Source organism: Corythoichthys intestinalis, chromosome 13 (genome assembly GCF_030265065.1).
Source record: "Corythoichthys intestinalis isolate RoL2023-P3 chromosome 13, ASM3026506v1, whole genome shotgun sequence".
NCBI lineage: Eukaryota > Metazoa > Chordata > Actinopteri > Syngnathiformes > Syngnathidae > Corythoichthys > Corythoichthys intestinalis.
The window spans coordinates 52,868,803-52,891,385 of record NC_080407.1 but is presented as its reverse complement, the minus strand read 5'-3'; the positions used below and the strand labels follow the sequence as shown (position 1 = coordinate 52,891,385).

The 22,583-nt window shown below is 37.2% G+C and overlaps 1 protein-coding gene across 1 annotated transcript in view; it reads right to left on the bottom strand.

Annotated features, from left to right (window-relative positions):
- efnb3b (ephrin-B3b) overlaps positions 1-22,583 on the bottom strand; it is a 133,445-nt gene that overhangs the window by 72,797 nt on the left and 38,065 nt on the right. Inside the window, exon 2 of the mRNA XM_057853822.1 lies at positions 89-378. Within this exon, the coding sequence (XP_057709805.1) occupies positions 89-378 (290 nt within the window). The remainder of the gene's footprint in view (positions 1-88; positions 379-22,583) is intronic.

Here is a 22,583-nt window from a genome sequence, read left to right as displayed (position 1 = left end):
GCCATCTCAACGGCCATCAGTAAGTTCAACAAACACAATCAGAAATCAAGCGTGAAAGCATAACAATCGGACCGCGCCACCCACTTACCGATGATGTAGTAGTCGTGCATGCTCTTGAACTCGTGGCCCCACAAGTTAGGCGAGAACTCCTGGAATTTGATGGTGAAGCGGCGCTCCCGCATGGGTTCGTCGCACGTTAGCACGATGTTGGGCGGCCCGGTCACCTCGCAACGGTCCGCCTGTTCCCGCGACGACACCAGGTACAGCTTGTAGAACTCGTACTCCGGCGTGGAGCGGGCCGTGTCCAGCTGAGGGCAGATCAGGTCCAGCCGGTCGCCGATCTGGGGGTAAAGGACGTAGCCCTTATCGTCTCGGAACCTGCGGGGTAACCAGAAACAAAGTGTTGAGTCAGATCCTAGAACATAGTTTGACTTTTGGGGCAGGGGGGGCACAACATGTTGATGACCGCGAAACGCAGAGTCAGCAATAAAATTAACTTACAAGAATATTTATAATAATAAGTTGTTTTTTTGTTTCCCATCATTCTTGAGGGGGATTCTAAATCAGGCTGCTTAGGCAATACTTTTCGCCAAGATCGACATCCATTGAATATGGTACGACGGCCGGTGTCGTGCCAATGTAGTTCCCCCAGTCAAAAATTGTATCCCCTGGGTGGAGCCATATGGAGTAGATTTGTGTTTTTATTATTCAATCCAAAAAAAGTTAATTCAATAAAAAATTGTTTGAATGCAAAAATAAATTTGAAACTCGAAAAACTTTTTTTTTTTGTTTTGAAGTAATGTTGATTTGTGTTCGGGCCACATTTTGGCTAGGACATTTTTGTCTTTACTATTCTATCCTACAATAAGTTGCTTCAAAAAATATATATTTTCAAAAAGAAAAATCACTTCGATCAAAACAAAAATTTCAATCATAGAAAAGGTTTTTGAATGTGAAAAATTATTTCAGATTGAAAAATTTGCATTTGAAGACTTAATTTTTCATTTAAAGAGTATTCTTTGATTGAAGCAATCCTTTTTGTGTTTGGGCCATATTATGGATAGGACATTTGTGTTTAAATCATTCAATCCCCAAAAAACGTTGCTTCAATCAAAAAAAAATATTTTCAATCAAAGAAAAAAATAATTGGAAAAATATTTTATTTTTTTTTTTCAAATTATATGCAAAGCAAATGACCGTATAAGGTGCTACTCACATGATCTGTTCGAAAAGTAATTTTGACCCATTATAAAAATATTTTTTTTTGTTCATTTCATTCATTTTTGTTGCAGTTTTATTGCTTTACAACTTATATATATATATATATATATATTTATATAGATATTAGAGCTGTCAAATTTATCGCGTTAAGAGGCGGTAATAAATTTTTAAAATTAATCACGTTAAAATATTCGACGCAAATAACGCCTGCACGGAATGACCTATTCATGCGTTGCCTCAAACAGTTTACAATGACGCCCGTTTTAGCACATTGAGAGCAAAAAGGAAGAGAAATGCGAGTGGACACAGGCGCTCATTGGACAGCGCCTTTTATCGGCTTAAGCTTTGGCAACCGCTACTAACAGTCATGGTTGCCCAACTTCCCATCCTGCATTTGGGCGGAGCAGGAAAGTATGTTTTTCATAACACGATTGATTGAACAAAACACAGAACATACTGTATTGCAGCCACCACTGACAGTCATGGTTGCCCAACTTCCCATCATGCATTTGGGCGGAGCAGGAGACGATGTTTTTCTTAACATGCTTAATTGAACACAACGCAGAACATACTGTATACCATTTGCAGCCACCACTGACAGTCATGGTTGCCCAACTTCCCATCATGCATTTGGGCGGATCAGGAGACGTTTATTTTTCCAAACAGGCCTAAGTGAACACAACGCAGAACATGCTGTATACCATAGGTCCCAAAACTGCCGAGACGGCCCGCCTCCACATTTGTTCAGGCCCCTGAACAATAACAGAGAGCATTTTGATTTCTTTTTTTTTTTTACCCCCAATAGTGTTTATTTCCTGGCTTTTTTCTGTGAAGAACCTAGAGAGGGTTATTTGGTTATTAACTATTTAATTAATAGTGTTATTATTATTATATTATATTATATTATATTACTACTTTATTTACTTTTGTTCCGTGAAGAATCCAGAAAGGATTATTTGATTCTGGCTTTCTGAAAAACAATAAATTTTTACATTTAGGCACTCCTGCAATCGTCACACTTTTTCTGTTACAACCTGACCCCGGCCCCTCTTCAGAGAAGGGAAAAGTTATGTGGCCCTCACAGGAAACCTGGGACCCCTGCTGTATACCATTTGCAGCCACCACTGACAGTCATGGTTGCCCAACTTCCCATCATGCATTTGGGCGGAACAGTTAATATAAAATTACTATAACTTGTACTCAAATTTATCTTTTAAGAACTACAAGTCTTTCTATCCGTGGATCCCTTTAACAGAAAGAATGTTAATAATGTTAATGCCATCTTGTGGATTTATTGTTATAATAAACAAATACAGTACTTATGTTGTATGTTGAATGTTTATGTCCGTCTTGTGTCTTATCTTTCCATTCCAACAATAATTTACTGAAAAATATGGCATATTTTAGAGATGGTTTGAATTGCGATTAATTACATATATATATTAGGGCTGTCAAAATTTTTGCGTTAACGGGTGGTAATTTTTTTTTTTTAATTAATCACCCGTCTTGTGCCTTATCTTTCCATTCCAACAATAATTTACTGAAAAATATGGCATATTTTAGAGATGGTTTGAATTGCGATTAATTATATATATATATATATACACATATATATATATACGTATATATATTAGGGCTGTCAAAATTATTGCGTTAACAGGCGGTAATTAATTTTTTTTAATTAATCACCCATCTTGTGTCTTATCTTTCCATTCCAACAATAATTTACTGAAAAATATGGCATATTTTAGAGATGGTTTGAATTGCGATTTTATATATATATATATATATATATATATATATATATATATATATATATATATATATATATATATATATATATTGGGGCTGTCAAAATTATTGCATTAACGGGCGGTAATTAGTTTTTTTTACATTAATCACGTTAAAATATTTGACACAATTAACGCACGTGCCCCACTCAAACAGATTAAAATGACAGTATAGTGTAATGTCTTTTTACTTGTTTTTTGGTGTTTGGCGCCCTCTGCTGGCGCTTGGGTCCAACTGATTTTATGGGTTAGTATCATGAGTGAGCATGGTGTAATTATTGACATCAACAATGGCGAGCTACTAGTTTATTTAATATAATTATTTTAATATAAAATTTCTATAACTTTTACAAACCTTTATCTATTGAGAACTACAAGTCTTTCTATCCATGGATCACTTTAAGAGAACGTTAATAATGTTAATGCCATCTTGTTGATTTGTTATAATAAACAAATACAGTATTTATGTACCGTATGTTGAATGTATATATCCGTCTTGTATCTTATCTTTCCATTCCAACAATAATTTACAGAAAAATATGACATATTTTATAGGTGTTTGAATTGCGATTAATTACGATTCATTCATTTTTAAGCTGTAATTAACTCGATTAAAAATTTTAATCGTTTGACAGCTATAATATATATATATATATATATATATATATATATATATAGATATAGATATAGATATATATATAGGAAAGTCAATTACATGCAATGACACTTTTTGGCCACAGGGGGGGCTGGCCCCCCTCTTAAAATCCGTTTATGTCCTAGAACCCGACGCGTTGGAAAAGCCAATTCACGCCGACAGATGGCTTGACGGGAAAGCCGACGGGAGCCCGAACTGTTCTACCATTCCCTCTGTTGTATTGCCTTGCGCATTAAAAATACACCATCACAAAGCACGCACTTCACATCTGTCACAAAAGATTTTAATGACAACGCAGAGGAGCTGCGGGATTTTCAAGAAAAAAAATGACTAACAATTTAGGAAAAACATGTTCATCTTAGAATAAACGTCCTGGATTTCAATTTTCAAGAGTCCAAGCTGAATCCTGAGCCACATTTGGCTTTCTTTTCCCTGTGAATCTCACCCTTTTTTTTTTTTTTTTTTTTTTACCCTCAGCCGTCAACAATGGAGCCATTCATGTGGCCACGCTTTGAAACGTGGTGCGGTGGGACGGCTTGGGGGGCAGAGGTGACACTGATGGAGTTTTAGGGGGGTTTTAGAAAGGAGGAGTGGCTTTCATTTCTTCCTTAGGCTTAAACATCATTTTTTCACCCCAGCGTTGACCTCCGGGACCCCCACTCATCAAGTGTCTCAGCTCCTCACAAAGCCTCCTGCTTTCCAGCTGCCCCTCCCCACCTACTTGACACATTTGAAAGGCAAGGTGGACTCTTCTTTTGCACATCTCCGTGACGGACAGCTCGAACACTTCCAAAATTCCACGGCAGCTATCCGAGCCCATTGTGGATCCCGAGCTGGGCGCGCAGGTGCCACGAGCTATGTGTGTTTGCGCAGAACGTGGAAGTGACACGAGGGTCAGAAGAGGAAAAAAATCCAGATGAAGATAGTTTGCAAAGAAAAAGTACTGAAATGGTTTGATTTTTCTGCCATAAAAAGAAGTTCAACACATGATGAACTTAATTCATTACATCTAATATAGTAGTTTTGACTACAGTAATTTTCAGACTATAAGGCCACCCAACAAATTTGACGCAAAAACGGCATTTGTTCATAGATAAACCGCACTGGACTCTTAAGCCAAAGCTGTTCTCACTGTATTATGGGATATTTACACTTCAAGATATTAACCAGTACACTTTATTTGACAGCCGCATCCAGGGCCGGCCCAGCCTATACGCAGACTATGCAGCTGCTTAGGGCCCCTGACCACTAGGGGGCCCCCAATCTGGCATTTTTTTAATTTATATTCTATTTTGTTTAATACAGTTTGCTTTATTTGACTTCTGTGAGTTTTGATACTTAATTTCAAGCTTCAAAAATAAAAGTTCTTCCTTAACCTCTTTTAGAAAAAGGTTTGGTGCTATCTACTGTAAGTACTGACAATCATTTGGGGAGAGAATTTTGAAGTATGCAGTGCAACAAAATCGGATTAATACACAAAATATAGACTTTTGGGTTGGATTGCATGTATGGGTTTTACAGTACACTGTGACGAAATGGTGTGCCAAAAATATAGGCCACTTGGCATTATTTTGGTTAGGGCCCCCAAATGGCCTGGGCTGGCCCTGGCCGCATCATATGACTGTCATAAGACCAAATGAACCACCATGAAGCTTTGAACCAATTAGCTGCAAAGCTTCATTTGGCCATCCATGTTCACTTGGGGGGGGACAGTCAACCTCTGCTGCCACCTGCTGTCAACACTGTTGTTGTCCAACATGCCTCCTAGCATGCATGGCAGCGCTACAGGTGTAAATAACAATCAAAATTCATGTTCTGTGCTAATTATTTCTTCAGTTACTGTTCCGGTTGTTTCAGTAAGTGCTAGTTATGGTATTTGGTAGCACTTTATTTATTTGACAGTGGCATTATAAGACTAAAGGGCTGCAGCTATCAAATATTATAGTAGTCGATTAACCGATGGACTAGTTAGTTCGAATAATCGAGTAAGCGGATAAGGAACATGAAAAATTAAAATGCCTGAGCTGAGCCTCAAACGTTATTTTTTTTTTTTTTTTAAATGAAAGTCAAAGAAAAAGTCTGCTAGCTTAAATGCTATAAAATGCTAAGGTTTTTTTTTTTTTCAATGCTCTTAACAAATGGTTCAGACACATATTCCCACAAAAACGGCTAAATATACCTATAAACTAAATTATGAATGCATTAAAAAACATTAACTCATACAAAAACTTAGCTTATATTGATCTGAACAGGGAGCAGTTGGATTCAGCCATGTAAAAAGAGGCAGACCAGAGAGCAGTGTATCCATCCCCATTTTATTTATTTATTTTTAAATCAATTTAAATAGCACAGTGAGAATACAGTAAATATTAACTCATTTGCTCCCAAAAACGTATAAATACGTTCTATTTTTAAATGTTTCGGTGTCCCAAAGACGTATTTATATGTCTTTTACGTTGTTTTTTTTTCACAAGAGACATCTCTAGGTTCTGATGCAACTTAGCTCCAAAGCACAATGCTGAAAATCCATTTTAAAGCAATACAACTGGCCACTGGAGGGCAGTAGCGCATTTTGTAGGACCCGCAACCAGATTTAATGAAACGAACGGCCGGGACGCATGGCCGGGGTGCTGGCGGAAGACGACCGAATGGACGACCAGGACGCCAGGCAACGAACGACCAAGTGCGACGACCAGGAGGACGTCCAGGATGCCAGGCGGCGGACGACCGAACAGAACAACCGGGAGGACGCTCGGGATGCCAGGCGCTGGACGACCGAGCAGAACGAACGGGACCACCAGTGTAGCGGACGATGCCGTTGAGTCCGTACTGCTCGCCGAGCAGAGCCCGCGCCGCCGTGCTCGGCCGCTTGCGTCCCCCGCTACCCTCCAGTGTCCCGCGACTCAGCCGGAAACGCGCACGCCAAACCAGTTTTTATCTAAAATACTCCTAAACCGGCAAAATCTTGCCTTGAATCTATCTTTTAATGATGAAACAGTTTTAAAACCCTGTTACATGTCAAAAGTAGACAGAAGGGAACTAATGCAATAATGGGAGCAATTTTAACAACTTTTAACGGTTGCTACAGGGTAAAGGGTAAATTAAGGTAAAGAATTGGGGTAGGACCAATTGTCCCCAAAACCTTTTAAACTTCACATAATGTGACCTATGTTTGTTTTTTTGTTGTTTTTTTTTCTGTTTTGGTGCAAAATGACTTAATTATGGCAAGCGAAAAACAAAGTACCAACAAATAATGACGAGATTCCAAAAAACACAGCGGCAAACAAAACTCAGGTTACTAACAAAAGGCTGGGTATCAAAACTTACTGAGGAGAACACGAGGGCTTGCAGAGACGCGAGAATGCTGACCAGAATGTAGACATGGACGTAGACAGACTTTGACAATGACGCAACAAGGAGTGACAAGAAACTGGGTGCTTATATACACACACGCGGACAAGGGGTAACGAGACAACGAGGAACAGCTGGGTAACACAGTAGGATGCAGATCGCAGGATACACTAGGAGAAGGCACAACAGGTGAAATCAATGAGCAATTACAGAGACAAGTCACACTAGGAGAAAACAAACACAAAACCTAACAGGATTCAACTATGTCTCTAAAAACGAATCGGCTAACAAAATAATCGTCAATAAATGTTATCTATTTCTTGAAGTGCTCCTGAAAATTTCTACAAAGCTTTTTTCAAAAATGTAAAAAACCGTCACCTGAGAGTAAGAAAGCCAACTTCATGATTTAAAACGTACTACCGCTTTAAAATATACAGCTAAATCAAATTCCATACTTTCCGAGGAACCATGCCGTGACCTCTATTGTCGCGTCGTCCTTGAACGCATCGCGGCCCGGCTGGAGGCGGATTTCAAAATAAAGAAAGAACTCAGGTTCTATTAGGGAACAATAAATGACCACGCCACTCCTTTAGATTTATAGCGTCCCGTCCACGTAAAGATGTCTACTCTAATCTCATGGTGTAATCTCACACACGCACGCTAACGTACACACAATGTCAAACGCACAGCAAGGGAGCAGGAAAGGCTTCAGGAGAAACCAAATGTCGAGAAAAAACGCGTAAAATTACAAAGCAAATAGCAAAACGACTGTTGTTTTTTTGTTTTTTCCGCGGGGCTCATTTGCGGCGGCGCTAGCTCGCATGTCATTTTTACCCGCTGACACAAGCAAACATCCTAAAATGACTTTTTGACACATTTCTCCCGTCTCCTGGAATAAGAATAATAATAATAAAATGTCTGCCTCAAGGATGAAGAGGGGAAATGTAGCAAGAAAATGGCGACGGAGGAAAAATATTATTCAAGGTTTGAGCGCTGGCATAAATCAGTGGCTGGAGTGAGGAAAAGACAGCGAGCAAGAAGCAGCTGCTAGCATTTTTCCAATGTTTTGCTGCAGCAATCAGAGAAGTGTAATGGGGAACAGATGCTCAGGAATATGTAATACATAGGAACACGGATTCAATTCCCTTCTCTTTTGACACAACGGTCGCTATTTCTTCGCGAAAGCGTTGACTGCATCCGATGAAGCGAGTAACAGTTTATTAATCTACAGTCGTGTACATATTTGCCAACTACGAGATAATAACTACACTAAGGCTGCAGTTATCTGTTATTTAAGTAATCGGGTAATCTATCAATTAGTTAGTTCGAATAATTTAAGGTGTTACAGAATCAATTTTAGGCGAGGTAAAGCAAAGACTTGCTAAAATTGCACTTTCAAGAGAGCAAAACACAAAACAAATTTCCTGAGTGTTTATTCAAACTATGCAGAGTTGCACTTTCATTTCACAAGAGCAAAAAATGCATTTAAACTTAAAATAGCGGAGTTTAAATTTTCAAAAAATGAGGATCAAAGTACAACAAAAGAACAATTGGCTAACTTCAAAGCAAAAGTCAGCTAGCTTAAATGCTATGGAGCCTCTAAAGGGTCATCAACAGAAATAAAATAAATTCAAACCATCTGGTGCGCACCAGATAGTATGTAGTGCGCACTCGAAACAATCTGGTAAACATTAGCATTATATAGCATTTAAGCTAGCGGACATTTGCTTTTCAAGTTAGCCAATTGTTTTTTTTGTTGTACTTTGATCCTCATTTATTTAGTTTTCTTATATCGTTTGACGCTAAGCTCAGGCGCTAGTTGACTCAAAGATTGAAGTAAAGCTCAAGTAAATCCTGTATTATCATTTTGTAGCATTTAGCATTTTTGGTGTCCGATGCGTGCCTGAGCTTAGTCTCAAAAAACATTACAAAAATGAATAAATGAGGATCTTACAAAAGAACAATTGGCTAACTTGCATAGCAAAAGTCCACTATCTTAAATGTTATATATTGCTAATGTTTACCAATGTTTTTGGTATGCAACAGGTGGTTAAAAATTTATTTTATTTCTGTTGATGTCCCGTTAGGGTCTCTGTAAAATGCTATGGAATGCTAACGTTTTAGTTTCATTCACAATGCTCTTAACAAATCGTCCAAACATGTATTCCCACAGAAAAAAAACTGCTAAATATACCTCTAAACTAAATTACGAATGCACAAACAATCATATTAGCTCAAACAAACTCCTACAACCTTATGTTGGTCTTAACAGGGAGAAGCTGTGGAAGAGTTACGTCATATTCACTGTTGTCACAAGAGGGCAGTGTATCCACCCAAATCAATAAAACTAAATGCAAACACTTGGAACAGAAACAACCACCACTCAGGTGTGCACCAAATAGTATGTGGTGCGCACCAGAAACAATCTGGTAACCATTAGCATTATATAGCATTTAAACTAGCGGACATTTGCTTTGCAAGTTAGCCAATTTTTTTGTTGTCGTACTTAGATCCTCATTTATTCAGTTTTTTTATATCGTTTGAGGCTAATCTCAGGCGTGCATCGGACACCAAAAATGCTAAATGCTAAAAATGATAATACAGGATTTACTTGGGCTTTACTTCAATCTTGGACTCAACTAGCGCCTGAGCTTAGCCTCAAACGATATAAAAAAAGTAAATAAATGAGGATCTATGATAATCTATCAATTAGTTCGAATAATCGAGTCATCATTTCAGGTGTTACAGAATCAATTTTAGGAGAGGTAAAGCAAAGACTTGCTAAAATTGCACTTTCAAGAGAGCATTAAATGTGAATCCAAAACAAGATTAAGATAACAAGTTTAAAATTTTAAAAATGAGAATCGAAGTACAACAAAAGAACAATTGGCTAACTTCAAAGCAAAAGTCAGCTAGCTTAAATGCTATGGAGCCTCTAAAGGGTCATCAACAGAAATAAAATAAATTTAAACCATCTGGTGCGCACCAGATAGTATGTGGTGCGCACTAGAAACAATCTGGTGCACACCAGAAACAATCTGGTAAACATTAGCATTATATCGCATTTAAGCTAGCGGACATTTGCTTTGCAAGTTAGCCAGTTGTTTTTTTGTTGTACTTAGATCCTCATTTACTTAGTCTTTTTTAGGGCTGTCAAAATTATCGCGTTAACGGGTGGTAATTAATTTTTTAAATTAATCCTGTTAAAATATTTGACGCAATTAACGCACATGCCCCGCTCAAACATTAAAAGGACAGCACAGAGAAATGTGTACTTGTTGTGTTTTTCTGAGTTTTGTCGCCCTCTGCTGGCACTTGGGTGCGACTGATTTTATAGGCTTCAGCACCCATGAGCATTGTGTAAGTAATTATTGGCGTCAACAATGGCGGGCTACTAGTTTATTTTTTTAATGAAACTTTTACAAATTTTATTAAAACGAAAACATTAAGATGGGTTTTAATATAAAATGTCTATAACTTGTACTAACATTTATCTTTTAAGAACTACAAGTCTTTCTATCCATGGATAGATGTTAATGCCATCTTGTTGATTTATTGTTATAATAAACAAATACAGTACTTACGTACCGTATGTTGAATGTATATATCCATCTTGTGTCTTATCTTTCCATTCCAACAATAATTTACAGAAAAATATGGCATATTTTATAGATGGTTTGAATTGCGATTAATTATGATTCGTTAATTTTTAAGCTGTAATTAACTCGATTAAAAATGTTAATCGTTTGACAGCCCTAATTAAAATGTGATGGTTCACTTACTGCTTTTAGTTAAAACAGGCTGTTTTTTCATCTGTGTGATTTTGACAAATTTGGTGGTGATTTTATGCAGAAATGTGAGAAATTCCAAAAAGTTCAGATATTTTTTCATACCACTGTATACTGCTTGTTTAAAAATATATACCCCAAAAATGGTAATAAATTAAATGTGGAAGAGTAAATTCTAAAAATTGTGCTATGAGTAAGAATAAAAACACATTACACAGACATACAACTACAGCCACCAAACTATTCCCCGTTTAAATAATCCATGAGGCTAACGTTCTTGGATTTCTAATGGACATCTCGTTGTCCATTAGGATGCGGGTCGGACAGGCGACTTTAAATATCCATAATGGTTATCAGTGTCTTCATTAAAGAAGCATATACCCTGAAGTAGAGAACTCAAGTGCTCTTTGAGTGTGATGGAACAACATTGCGAGCAGAATGGATGAGAAGAGTCTTAATCTTATATTCACACAAAGACAGAATGTATTTTTTTATTTAAATTATTAGGACCCTATTGTATATTACTCTTTCTTCAGGGCAAATTAAAACTGACACTTTGGAGGTCTTAACATGCTGGAACACACACCAAACTTTGCAGATAGATGCTGCCTGGTGTTAACATCGATAATTATGCGACAACGTCGCCCCCTTTAATTTTTCGAAAAAACCTCTCCTATTAGATTTTTCAACATAAAAGTCTCTTTGACTCATATCCCAAACCCAACAGGAAATCGGGTATTTTGGATTAAACGTGCAATTCTTATCAATTTTAAGTGCACATTTGAGACATTGGCACATAGAGATTAGTTGGATCCTCCTTAAAATTGGTGAGACTGTTCATGAGACATGTTAGATCTAAAGCTATCAAAATGGTGAGTTTTCATTCAAGGGGCTGAGCTGCTAAAGACGGCCTTTTTTGGGCAACACGCCAAATTCAGTAAATAACTAATAACTCCCTGATCCAAGGTTCAGTCTTTTTTAGGGCTGTCAAAATTATCGGGTTAACGGGCGGTAATTATTTTTGTTAATTAATCACGTTAAAATATTTGACGCAATTAACGCACACGCCTCGCTCAAACATTAAAATGACAGCACAGTGAAGTGTGTACTTGTTGTGTTTTTCGGAGTTTTGTCGCCCTCTGCTGGCACTTGGGTGCGACTGATTTTATAGGCTTCAGCATCCATGATCATTGTGTAAGTAATTATTGGCATCAACAATGGCGGGCTACTAGTTTATTTTTTTATTGAAAATTTTACAAATTTCATCAAAACGAAAACATTAGGACAGGTTTTAATATAAAATTTCTATAACTTGTACTAACATTTATCTTTTAAGAACTACAAGTCTTTCTATCCATGGATCGCTTTAACAGCATGTTAATAATAGTAATGCCATCTTGTTGATTTATTGTTACAATAAACAAATACAATACGTATGTACCGTATGTTGAATGTTTATATCCATTTTGTGTCTCATCTTTCCATTCCAACAATAATTTACAGAAAAATATGGCATATTTAATAGATGGTTTGAATTGCGATTAATTACAATTAATTTTTAAGCTGTAATTAACTCGATTAAAATTTTTAATCGTTTGACACCCCTAGTCTTTTTCATATCTGGCATGTATGAGAGGTATCCCAGCCTGAATACGACTGCTTTAAAATATTACCCATTAGGCCTAGCATGCTTGATGAGTGTCGTACCTGAAGGGTCCCGTAAGGGTCATTTGTATCAACCCTACAGCGCCAACTTGTGGCAACATAGAGTCACTCATTTTACTTACTTACTGCTCCCTGTTAAGACCAACATAAGCTAAGTTTTCGTTTGAGCTCATGTTATTTTTAATGCATTCATAATTTAGTTTATAGGTATATTTAGCCATTTTTTGTGGGAATATGTGTCTGAACTAGGGGTGTCAAACGATTAAAATTTTTAATCGAGTTAATTACAGCTTAAAAATCAAATAATCGTAATTAATCGCAATTCAAACCATTTCTAAAATATGCCATATTTTTCTGTAAATTATTGTTGGAATGGAAAGATAAGACACAAGATGGATATATACATTCAACTTATGGTACATAAGTACTGTATTTCTTTATTATAACAATAAATCAACAAAATGGCATTACCATTATTAACATTCTGTTAAAGCGATCCATGGATAGAAAGACTTGTAGTTCTTAAAAGATAAATGTTAATACAAGTTATAGGAATTTTATATTACAACCCCTCTTCATGTTTTCGTTTTAATAAAATTTGTAAAATTTTCAATCAAAAAATAAACTAGTAGCCCGCTATTGTTGATGTCAATAATTACTTACACAATGCTCATGGGTGCTGAAGCCTATAAAATCAGTCGCACCCAAGCGGCAGCAGAGGGCAGCAAAACTCCGAAAAACAACAAGTACACTTTTCACTGTGCTGTCATTTTAATCTGTTTGAGCGGGGCATTTGTGCATTAATTGCGTCAAATATTTTAACGGGATTAATATAAAAAATTAATTACCGCTCGTTAACGCGATAATTTTGACAGCCCTAGTCTGAACCATTTGTTAAGAGCATTGTAAAAAAAAAAAATTGTTAGCATTTCCTAGCATGTAAGCTAGCGGACTTTTGCTATGCAAGTTAGCCAATATTTATTCTTTTTTTTTTTTTTTAATAACGTTTGAGGCTCAGCTCAGGTATTTCAATTGTTTATGTTCCTTATCTGATTTCTTGATTATTCGAACTAACTTGTTCATCGATTAATCGACTGAAATAATCGATAGCTGCAGCCCTTATTATTATTACTGTATCTATTTTTATTTTTTATATTTCTTTTGCCCTTGAAAAAATACACCACACTTTGTGAAATACTGGATATTATATTCGATTTGAAATGCCCCAAAATCAACAGTGATTGAAAGTGATTGAAAATCAGCAGGAAACGACCTGAAATGCCCCAAAATGAAACTCGGTGGTTGCCATTGACCACCATAGACGTCCAATCCATTTAAATTGGGAAGTATAGCAGCGAATGAGCAAATGTTCCGGGCAATAAACTCATTTCAAGAGTTTTAAAATAGTTTTTTCAGTCGCATATATTAACCAGCTATCTCCCAGGGACTTCATAAAGGTAACCGTGCCCTTGTCATCACACACGTTTCTCAGACTGGAAGCGGTTGGGAACGCTGCAGCGTCTGTGTCACATCTAGTAAAAATCACAGCACGGTTGCAGGTCGGAGCCACGCTGAATGTCCTGGCATTTGCAAACGCGCGTTGTATACCTCACGCCCTTCATCTCCCATGTCGCGGTGCCCCCGCTGAGTGGCGCGCACGGCGTCGGACACAATGCGGCAGATGAGCGCATCGCATCGGGGTGAAGCGGCGTCAAAGTACGGCGGAGCTTGTTCTTCTCCTCTCTGAGCCATATTCAGGTCAGAAGGAACTTTTTCTCCCTTCGTCATCCTTATTTGCATTCTTACCGTTCCTGACTTAATTTTTTTCTTTGTGGGTGGGGGGATTGTTGTTTCATGTCCCCGCTCCCGCATCTGCAGCTCAGAACTTTTGTTCACAGATTCTTCGCAACTGTCGGCGGTGCAGACGATCCGTGCTCGGCATCTCATGGCAAACGCCTTCGTTTTTTAAATTCGAGCTCGGGCGGAGGAAGAATAAGTCAACAGCGGTGATGAGCAGACTACTAATAATATGAATTTGATTGAGTGGCTTGAAAACTGAGACAAAAGAGTTTTTTTCCGCCCCTCATGTTTAACACATTGATCTCCGTAGCTGCCATTGACGCTGCTAGATGTCCAATCTATTTAGGGAAATGGGTGAGGCTTGGGTGCGCCTTATAGTCCAGAAATTACAGTACAGTACTTTTTTTTTTTCTTTCTTTTATTAATTAATTTATTTAAGGGAGTAAATTTATTTGAATATTTAATATAATTTAATAAGTATTTTAATTTAAAAAACATTATTCATAATTTTATTTCGGCCTTCAAAAAAATATTTTTATTATTTTTTGTTTTTGTTTTTAAATCAAAAAATAAAATGAATATAATGACATATTATAATAGAATACATTATATAATAAAAATAATTATTCTCTTAATTAGTTTATTTTATAGCATAAATTTGTTTAAATTTTTGAAAACGTTATTCATAATTTTATTTCGTCATTCAAAACAACTATTTTTATAGTTTCTAAAATAAAAAAAATATATAATACACTATAATAAATTGTATAATAATAAAAATAAATAAAACAAATATGATATTGTAAAGTGTTTATAGTTTTTTTAAATAACAGTCACAAAATTTAACTTTTTTAAATTTTTGTGTATTTTTTAAAATATTTTTTAAAATATTTTTTAATTATTTTTTTAAACAAATAATTTTTTAGAAATATTTTTAAAAGTGTTTAAATTTTTTATTTTATTGTTTTTTAATAGTTTTTTTTAACATTTAATGAAATATTTTATTCAAAAAAAGGAATTTTCAAAAATGTAATTAATGCTATTTTATTTATTTTGCATTAATTTATAATTATATTTCATCATTGAAAAAATATAATACATATTAAATGGTAAAATATTTTAAAACTATTTTTATAGTTTTTTTTCATTAAAAAATATAATATAATAAAAATAAATATAAGATAATAATAAACATAAATAAAAACTTTAATTTGATATTGTAAAATATTTCTATAGTTTGTAGAATGGCTCAAATAGTTACAAAATGTAACTTTTTTTATTTCATTTTTTACCAGAAGAGAAAATAATAAAAAATGTATTTATTTATTTATTTTAAATAGCGTTTTTTTGTTTTAAACGTTTAATAAAATATTTTATTTAAAAAAAAAAAAAAAGGAATTTTCAAAAATGTGATAAATGCTATTTATTATGCACTAATTTATCATTTTATTTAGTCATTGAAAAATATAATAGGTATCATATAGTAAAATATTTATATAGTTTATTAAATTACTGTTTTTTTAAAAGGGCTTAGTAAATATTCTCCTATTTATGAATTTATTTATTTTTTTTAGTACAGTAAACACAACAAGTACAGTTATTAATTATTTATTATTATTATTATTATGTATTTATTATTGTTCTTAACATTTAATAAAATGTTTTATTTCAAACAAAAGGATTTTTTTTTAATGCTATTAGTGATTAGGCATGTGCCAGTATGAGATTCTGACGGTATGATAACCTGAAGCAAAAATATCACGGTTACACGATTTTTTTTAAAACATCTTTTTAAATTGATGTATTCATTCTTTGGGCTACAATGTATGCCATTTATCACCTTTTTTGATATACCCCGCTTCTATTCTTATGTCACCAAGTCCAGAAAGTTTTTAATAACAGCTCGCTGAGGAAACATTGGCAGATGTTTCAAGCGTGTTGTTTGTTTTGAGAAAATAAGCAACATATTGATTGAACCTGCATTGAAAGGCAATTATATTGCACGGAGAAGGCATGGGAGAATTACCGAGGTTTGATGATTGGCTGTTTGCAAAGTAGACTTAACAAGCAGTCTCTTTTAAGTCAACATGCAGAGCAACAGAAGGGAGGTAAGCCAAGAAGAATCCGAACGTATTTGTTCCAACTTTTTGAACCAAATTAGCTACTCAGTTAATAAATAATTAAATAGCACTAGCCCTACAAGCAGGACTGAACGGGCCCTCGCAGTTTGGCGCAACTCGGACGGCACGCAGGTCAGAGTGGTGGCAGATCGTCCCCCTCTCATCATCTCATGAGAACCTAACTTGCTCGAAACACGCCTCTTTTTTGGGGGGATTAAAAATACATTTGCACACCTAGGAGAAAAAAACCCTATCGAAGAGGGTCCTACAAAAAAGGAAGCGCTAATAAGCGGAGCAGCCACGCCCTTATTCAAAACCAAAATGAATCTTCTAATTGGACCAATTTGACCAAGTGTGCCAAAGTCCATGAAAAAAAATCTTCATTTTCACGGTGAACAAAGGGTCGTCATGGCAACAGAGACATGTGGACATGGGCCTTAAAATGTAGTATTATAAAAGGTCTTGTAACTACAATTACCAACCTGAAAAGAACTGGACATGTATAAGTAAAATTGGTGACTTTCTGTTGCCACTAGTTGGCGCTGCAGAGTTGAAGCAAATAACCCCTACAGGACCCTTCAAGGTATGACTCTCACCAAGCACGGGAAGTTTGGCGCAGATATGTTGTGTATCTGCCAAGTTATGACTGTTCAAAATTTGTGGCGAGACAAAATGGCGTTTGTCATTTTGACTTTCCTGTTAGGACCCTTCTGCTTCAACCAAACCTCAATATTTTTCATCAGGCACCTGAACACATGTCTTAAGGCTCCCCTGATGTAGGTTTGAGGTCAAGTGATTTTTTTTTTCCCTTCCAGGAGGAGCCTGTCTAGTAAAAGAGGGCGTTTCCTGTTCCCAGCATTGGGCGCCAAGCCTAATGGGGAATATTTCAATGCGGTTGTGTTCAGGCTGGGATATTTCACATATATGACAGATAGATTCAACCTTGTATGAGGGAGCTAATAGTTGTTTACTGATTTGGGCGTGTTGCCAAAAAAATGGCTTAATTTGGCCCCCCGCCCAGGTCAGGAACGTGAATAAAAACGCACCATTATGAAAACTTAAGCCCTCATGTCTCATGAACAGTGTCACCAATTTTGAGGACGATCCAACTAACTCCCTAGGCAACAAGGTCTCAAATGTGCACCCTGTAAATCTATAAAAATTTTGAAAACTCGCAAAAGAATGGGTTTTTGTTATATATTGTGATGTCTGATTTATTTTTTATGTTTTACAAGTTAGACCTGTTGAGAAATTAATTGCTGACTGTAAGTCCCATCTGTGGTTATGTGGGAAATTGCCCATGCTTTGCAGAGTACAGCCTAAATAGTTGTAAATTGTTGTCATAACATTTATACTAAAGATGTCCCGATCACGTCATTTTCAAAGTATCGGAATCGGCAAAAAAAATATCGGACATGCCTTTTTTAAATATATATATATTTTTTAATGAAATCGTTTTCTAATTGTATTTAACGTTACAGACGAAATATCTTACATTCATCCAGCGTCTTTAGTTTTGGCTTAAAGTAGGGCTATCAAATTTATCACGTAAACGGCGGTAATTAATGTTTTTTAAATGAATAACGTTAAAACATTTAATGCAATTAACGCATGCGCTGCACAACCCACTCACGCATTGTAGCGTTCAATCTATAATGGCGCCGTTTTACCAATATATAGAGCTAACAGGCAGCATAAAATGAGTAGAGAGAATTTTGGCCGTCTTTGGAGCCTCTTTTTAATTGGCCAAAGCCTCTCAACGACTAGAAATGTCGTGGGAAGCAATGTGGAGAAGAACGGTAGTGGTTGATCTTTTCCTTAACACCCTACGTTACTTCCCAACGCAGAGAAGATATATGAATTGGTGCCACTACGCACAGTCATGGTTGCACTTCCCATCATGCATTTGGGCAGGACAGTTAAATGGCTACACTATCATTTTACTGAAAGCTCAACAAATACACTAGATGGCAATATTTAGTCACAATATACAAAGTCACATTTATCCTTTAAGAATTACAAGTCTTTCTATCCATGGATCCCTCTCACAGAAAGAATGTTAATCATGTAAATGCCATCTTGAGGATTTATTGTCATAATAAACAAATACAGTACTTATGTACTGTATGTTGAATGTATATATTCATCCGAGTTTTATTCATTTTTTTTTTTTAATGCATTGCTAAAATGTATATGATCGGGAAAAATTATCGGGAATGATTGGAATTGAATCGGGAGCAAAAAAAAAGCAGTCGGATCGGGAAATATCGGGATCGGCAGATACTCAAACTAAAACGATCGGATCGGGAGCAAAAAAAACATGATCGGAACAACCCTAAATACAACTTCAACATAAGACAATATGACGTAACGTCATTCAGAAGTACAACAAAGTTAAAACTGGATAGCACAATAAATCAGAGTGAAGCCTCGCCTCGGCCTCCTTTGTGCTCACACGAGCCCTCGACCTCAGAACAGCTCGGCTTTGCCCACATGCTCTCGTTTTTTTTCTTCCCGCCGATGATTTATACAAGTCTGTATTGCTCGCATTAAGGCACACTAGCGGAGGTGTGTGTTGACGGAGCACCGCGGGTCCTGACATGTGTGTACGTGAGTGGATTCACACACATTTAAAAGCCCCGCTGAGGTTTCCCCATTTGAAGTGTGGCGCTGAGGACGACACACACACTTAAATGGATGGCGGCAGCTGGCGTGTGAAGAGTCTTTGAGCTCGTTCAGGCCGACCACCCCGCTAATTTAATTAGGTCACCCGCATGTGGACGCGCACACGCAAACACGCTGAAAAGCGTCCGATGGTGTTCAACGGGGTGAGGCGAGATGTTGATCCTGCCCCTCGGAGGGCGCAGGGTGCAAAAAGTCTGAAATTTTAGCTAAGGACTCCAGAGTGTCTGGGGAGCTTCGTAATCCATCGGAGATCCCACGGGACCACCAAATATGCGCCGGGAGACTCGTGGGTGGGATGTCAAACGTAAGTAAACTTTGTACTTGAAAGGTCGAAAGAATACCCGTAGAGTACACTGTCACTTTAAGGCCAGGAGAGCCAATATGAACGTAGCATGTTTTTTTTTTTAATAGTCAAGACACATCCGATGATTGACTAAATCCACCATTGCACTTTCCCTTTTTCCCAAGCTTGTTGGACTCGAGCATCTTGAAGCTATTTGGGCCTCAAGCCTCAACTGCTTTTTTTTTGGTGTGTTTTTGAACGCACCCCAACCCCCAAACCCCAAACGCCTCTTTTCGTTCTGGGCTGAAGGAAGTTTTAAGCACTTAGGATGACAGCGGTAAAGGGGCAGTACCTGTTCGACACTTGACAGACACATGCGTACGGACAGTTTACCTGGTTGCCCTGACTCTAAATAAGTGGTGGATGCTGGTCTTCCAATGAGGGGAAGCTCAAAGTGTCTGCCTGTGAGTGCTTTGTGATGTCATGCCATTCATTTTGATGGTCTTATGACAGCGCCATTGTCAAATAGTGTTACCAAATACCCATAACAAGCAATTACTGAAACAACTGGAACAGTATCTGAAGGAATAATTAGCACAGAACATGAATTTTGATGGTTATTTACATATGCAGCGCTGTAATGCATGCTAAGAGGCATGTTGGACAACAACAGTGTTCAAAGCAGGTAGCAGCAGAGGTTGACTGTCTCCCCCGAAACGAGCAGTGACGGCCAAATGAAGCTTCTTGAAGCAATGAAGCGTTGAACCAATTGGCTAAAAAAGCTTAATGGTGTTTCATTTGGTCTTATGATGCACTGTCAAATAAAGTGTGACCAGATATCAGCACTAGCAAATACTGAAACAAATGGAACAGTAACTGAAGAAATAATTAGTACAGAACATGAATTTTCATTGTTATTTACATATGTAGCGCTGTAATGCATGCTAAGAGGCATGTTGGACAACAACAGTGTTCAAAGCAGGTAGCAGCAGAGGTTGACTGTCTCCCCCGAAACGAGCAGTGACGGCCAAATGAAGCTTCTTGAAGCAATGAACCTTTGAACCAATTGGCTGCAAAAAGCTTAATGGTGTTTCATTTGGTCTTATGATGCACTGTCAAATTAAGTGTGACCAGATATCAACACTAGCAAATACTGAAACAAATGGAACAGTAACTGAAGAAATAATTAGCACAGAACATGAATTTTGATTGTTATTACATATGTAGCACTGTAATGCATGCTAAGAGGCATGTTGGACAACAACAGTGTTCAAAGCAGGTAGCAGCAGAGGTTGACTGTCTCCCCCGAAACGAGCAGTGACGGCCAAATGAAGCTTCTTGAAGCAATGAACCTTTGAACCAATTGGCTGCAAAAAGCTTCATGGTGTTTCATTTGGTCTTATGATGCACTGTCAAATAAAGTGTGACCAGATATCAACACTAGCAAATACTGAAACAAATGGAACAGTAACTGAAGAAATAATTAGCACAGAACATGAATTTTGATTGTTATTACATATGTAGCGCTGTAATGCATGCTAAGAGGCATGTTGGACAACAACAGTGTTGACAGCAGGTGGCAGCAGAGGTTGACTGTCTCCCCCAAGGGAGCAGTGGTGGCCAAATGAAGCTTCTTGAAGCAATGAACCTTTGAACCAATTGGCTGGAAAGCTTCATGGTGTTTCATTTGGTCTTATGACAGTCTTATAATCCCACTTTCAAATAATGTGTTACCAAATACCATAACTAGCAATTACTGAAACAACTGGAACAGTAACTGAAGAAATAATTAGCACAGAACATGAATTTTGATTGTTATTACATATGTAGCGCTGTAATGCATGCTAAGAGGCATGTTGGACAACAACAGTGTTGACAGCAGGTGGCAGCAGAGGTTGACTGTCTCCCCCAAGGGAGCAGTGGTGGCCAAATGAAGCTTCTTGAAGCAATGAACCTTTGAACCAATTGGCTGGAAAGCTTCATGGTGTTTCATTTGGTCTTATGACAGTCTTATAATCCCACTTTCAAATAATGTGTTACCAAATACCATAACTAGCAATTACTGAAACAACTGGAACAGTAACTGAAGAAATAATTAGCACAGAACATGAATTTTGATTGTTATTACATATGTAGCGCTGTAATGCATGCTAAGAGGCATGTTGGACAACAACAGTGTTGACAGCAGGTGGCAGCAGAGGTTGACTGTCTCCCCCGAAACGAGCAGTGACGGCCAAATGAAGCTTCTTGAAGCAATGAAGCTTTGAACCAATTGGCTGCAAAGCTTCATGGTGTTTCATTTGGTCTTATGACAGTCTTATAATGCCACTGTCAAATAAAGTGTTACTAAATACCATAACTAGCACTTACTGAAACAACTGGAAGGGTAACTGAAGAAATAATTTGCACAGGACATTAATTTTATTGTTATTTACATCAGTAGCGCTGCAATGCATATTAGGAGACATGTTGGATGAAAACAGTGTTGGCAGCAGAGGTTGACTGTCTCCCCCAAGGGAGCAGTGGTGGCCAAATGAAGCTTCTTGAAGCAATGGAGCTTTGAACCGATTGACTGCAAAGCTTCATGGTATTTCATTTGGTCTTATGACAGTCTTATGATACCACTATCAAATAAAGTGTTACCAAATACCATAACTAGCACTTACTGAAACAACTGGAAGGGTAACTGAAGAAATAACTAGTACAGAACATAAATTTTCATTGTTATTTACATATGTAGCACTGTAATGCATGCTAAGAGGCATGTTGGACAACAACAGTGTTGACAGCAGGTGGCACCAGAGGTTGACTGTCTCCTCGAAAGGAGCAGTGGTGGCCAAATTAAGATTCTTGAAGCAATGAAGCTTTGCAGCCAATTGTTTCAAAGCTTCATTGCTTCAAGAAGCGTCATTTGTCCACTGCTCCAGTCAGAGGTTGACTGTCTCACCCAAAGGAGCAGTGAACCAATGCTTCAAGATGCTCGAGTCCAAGGCAAAGCTTTGAACCAATTGGCTGCAAAGCTTCATTGCTTCATGAAGCTTCATTTAGCCACCACTCCAGTCAGAGGTTGACTGTCTCACACAAGGGAGTGGCTATGAGTGGCTCCGTATGTTTGTCGTCTTCCAGAAACCATATTAAAACTTTTTCCATTTTCAAACATTTTTTAAATGTTTGGTTCAAAGCAAATGATTGGTTCAAAGTAATGAAGCTTTGAACCAATTGGCT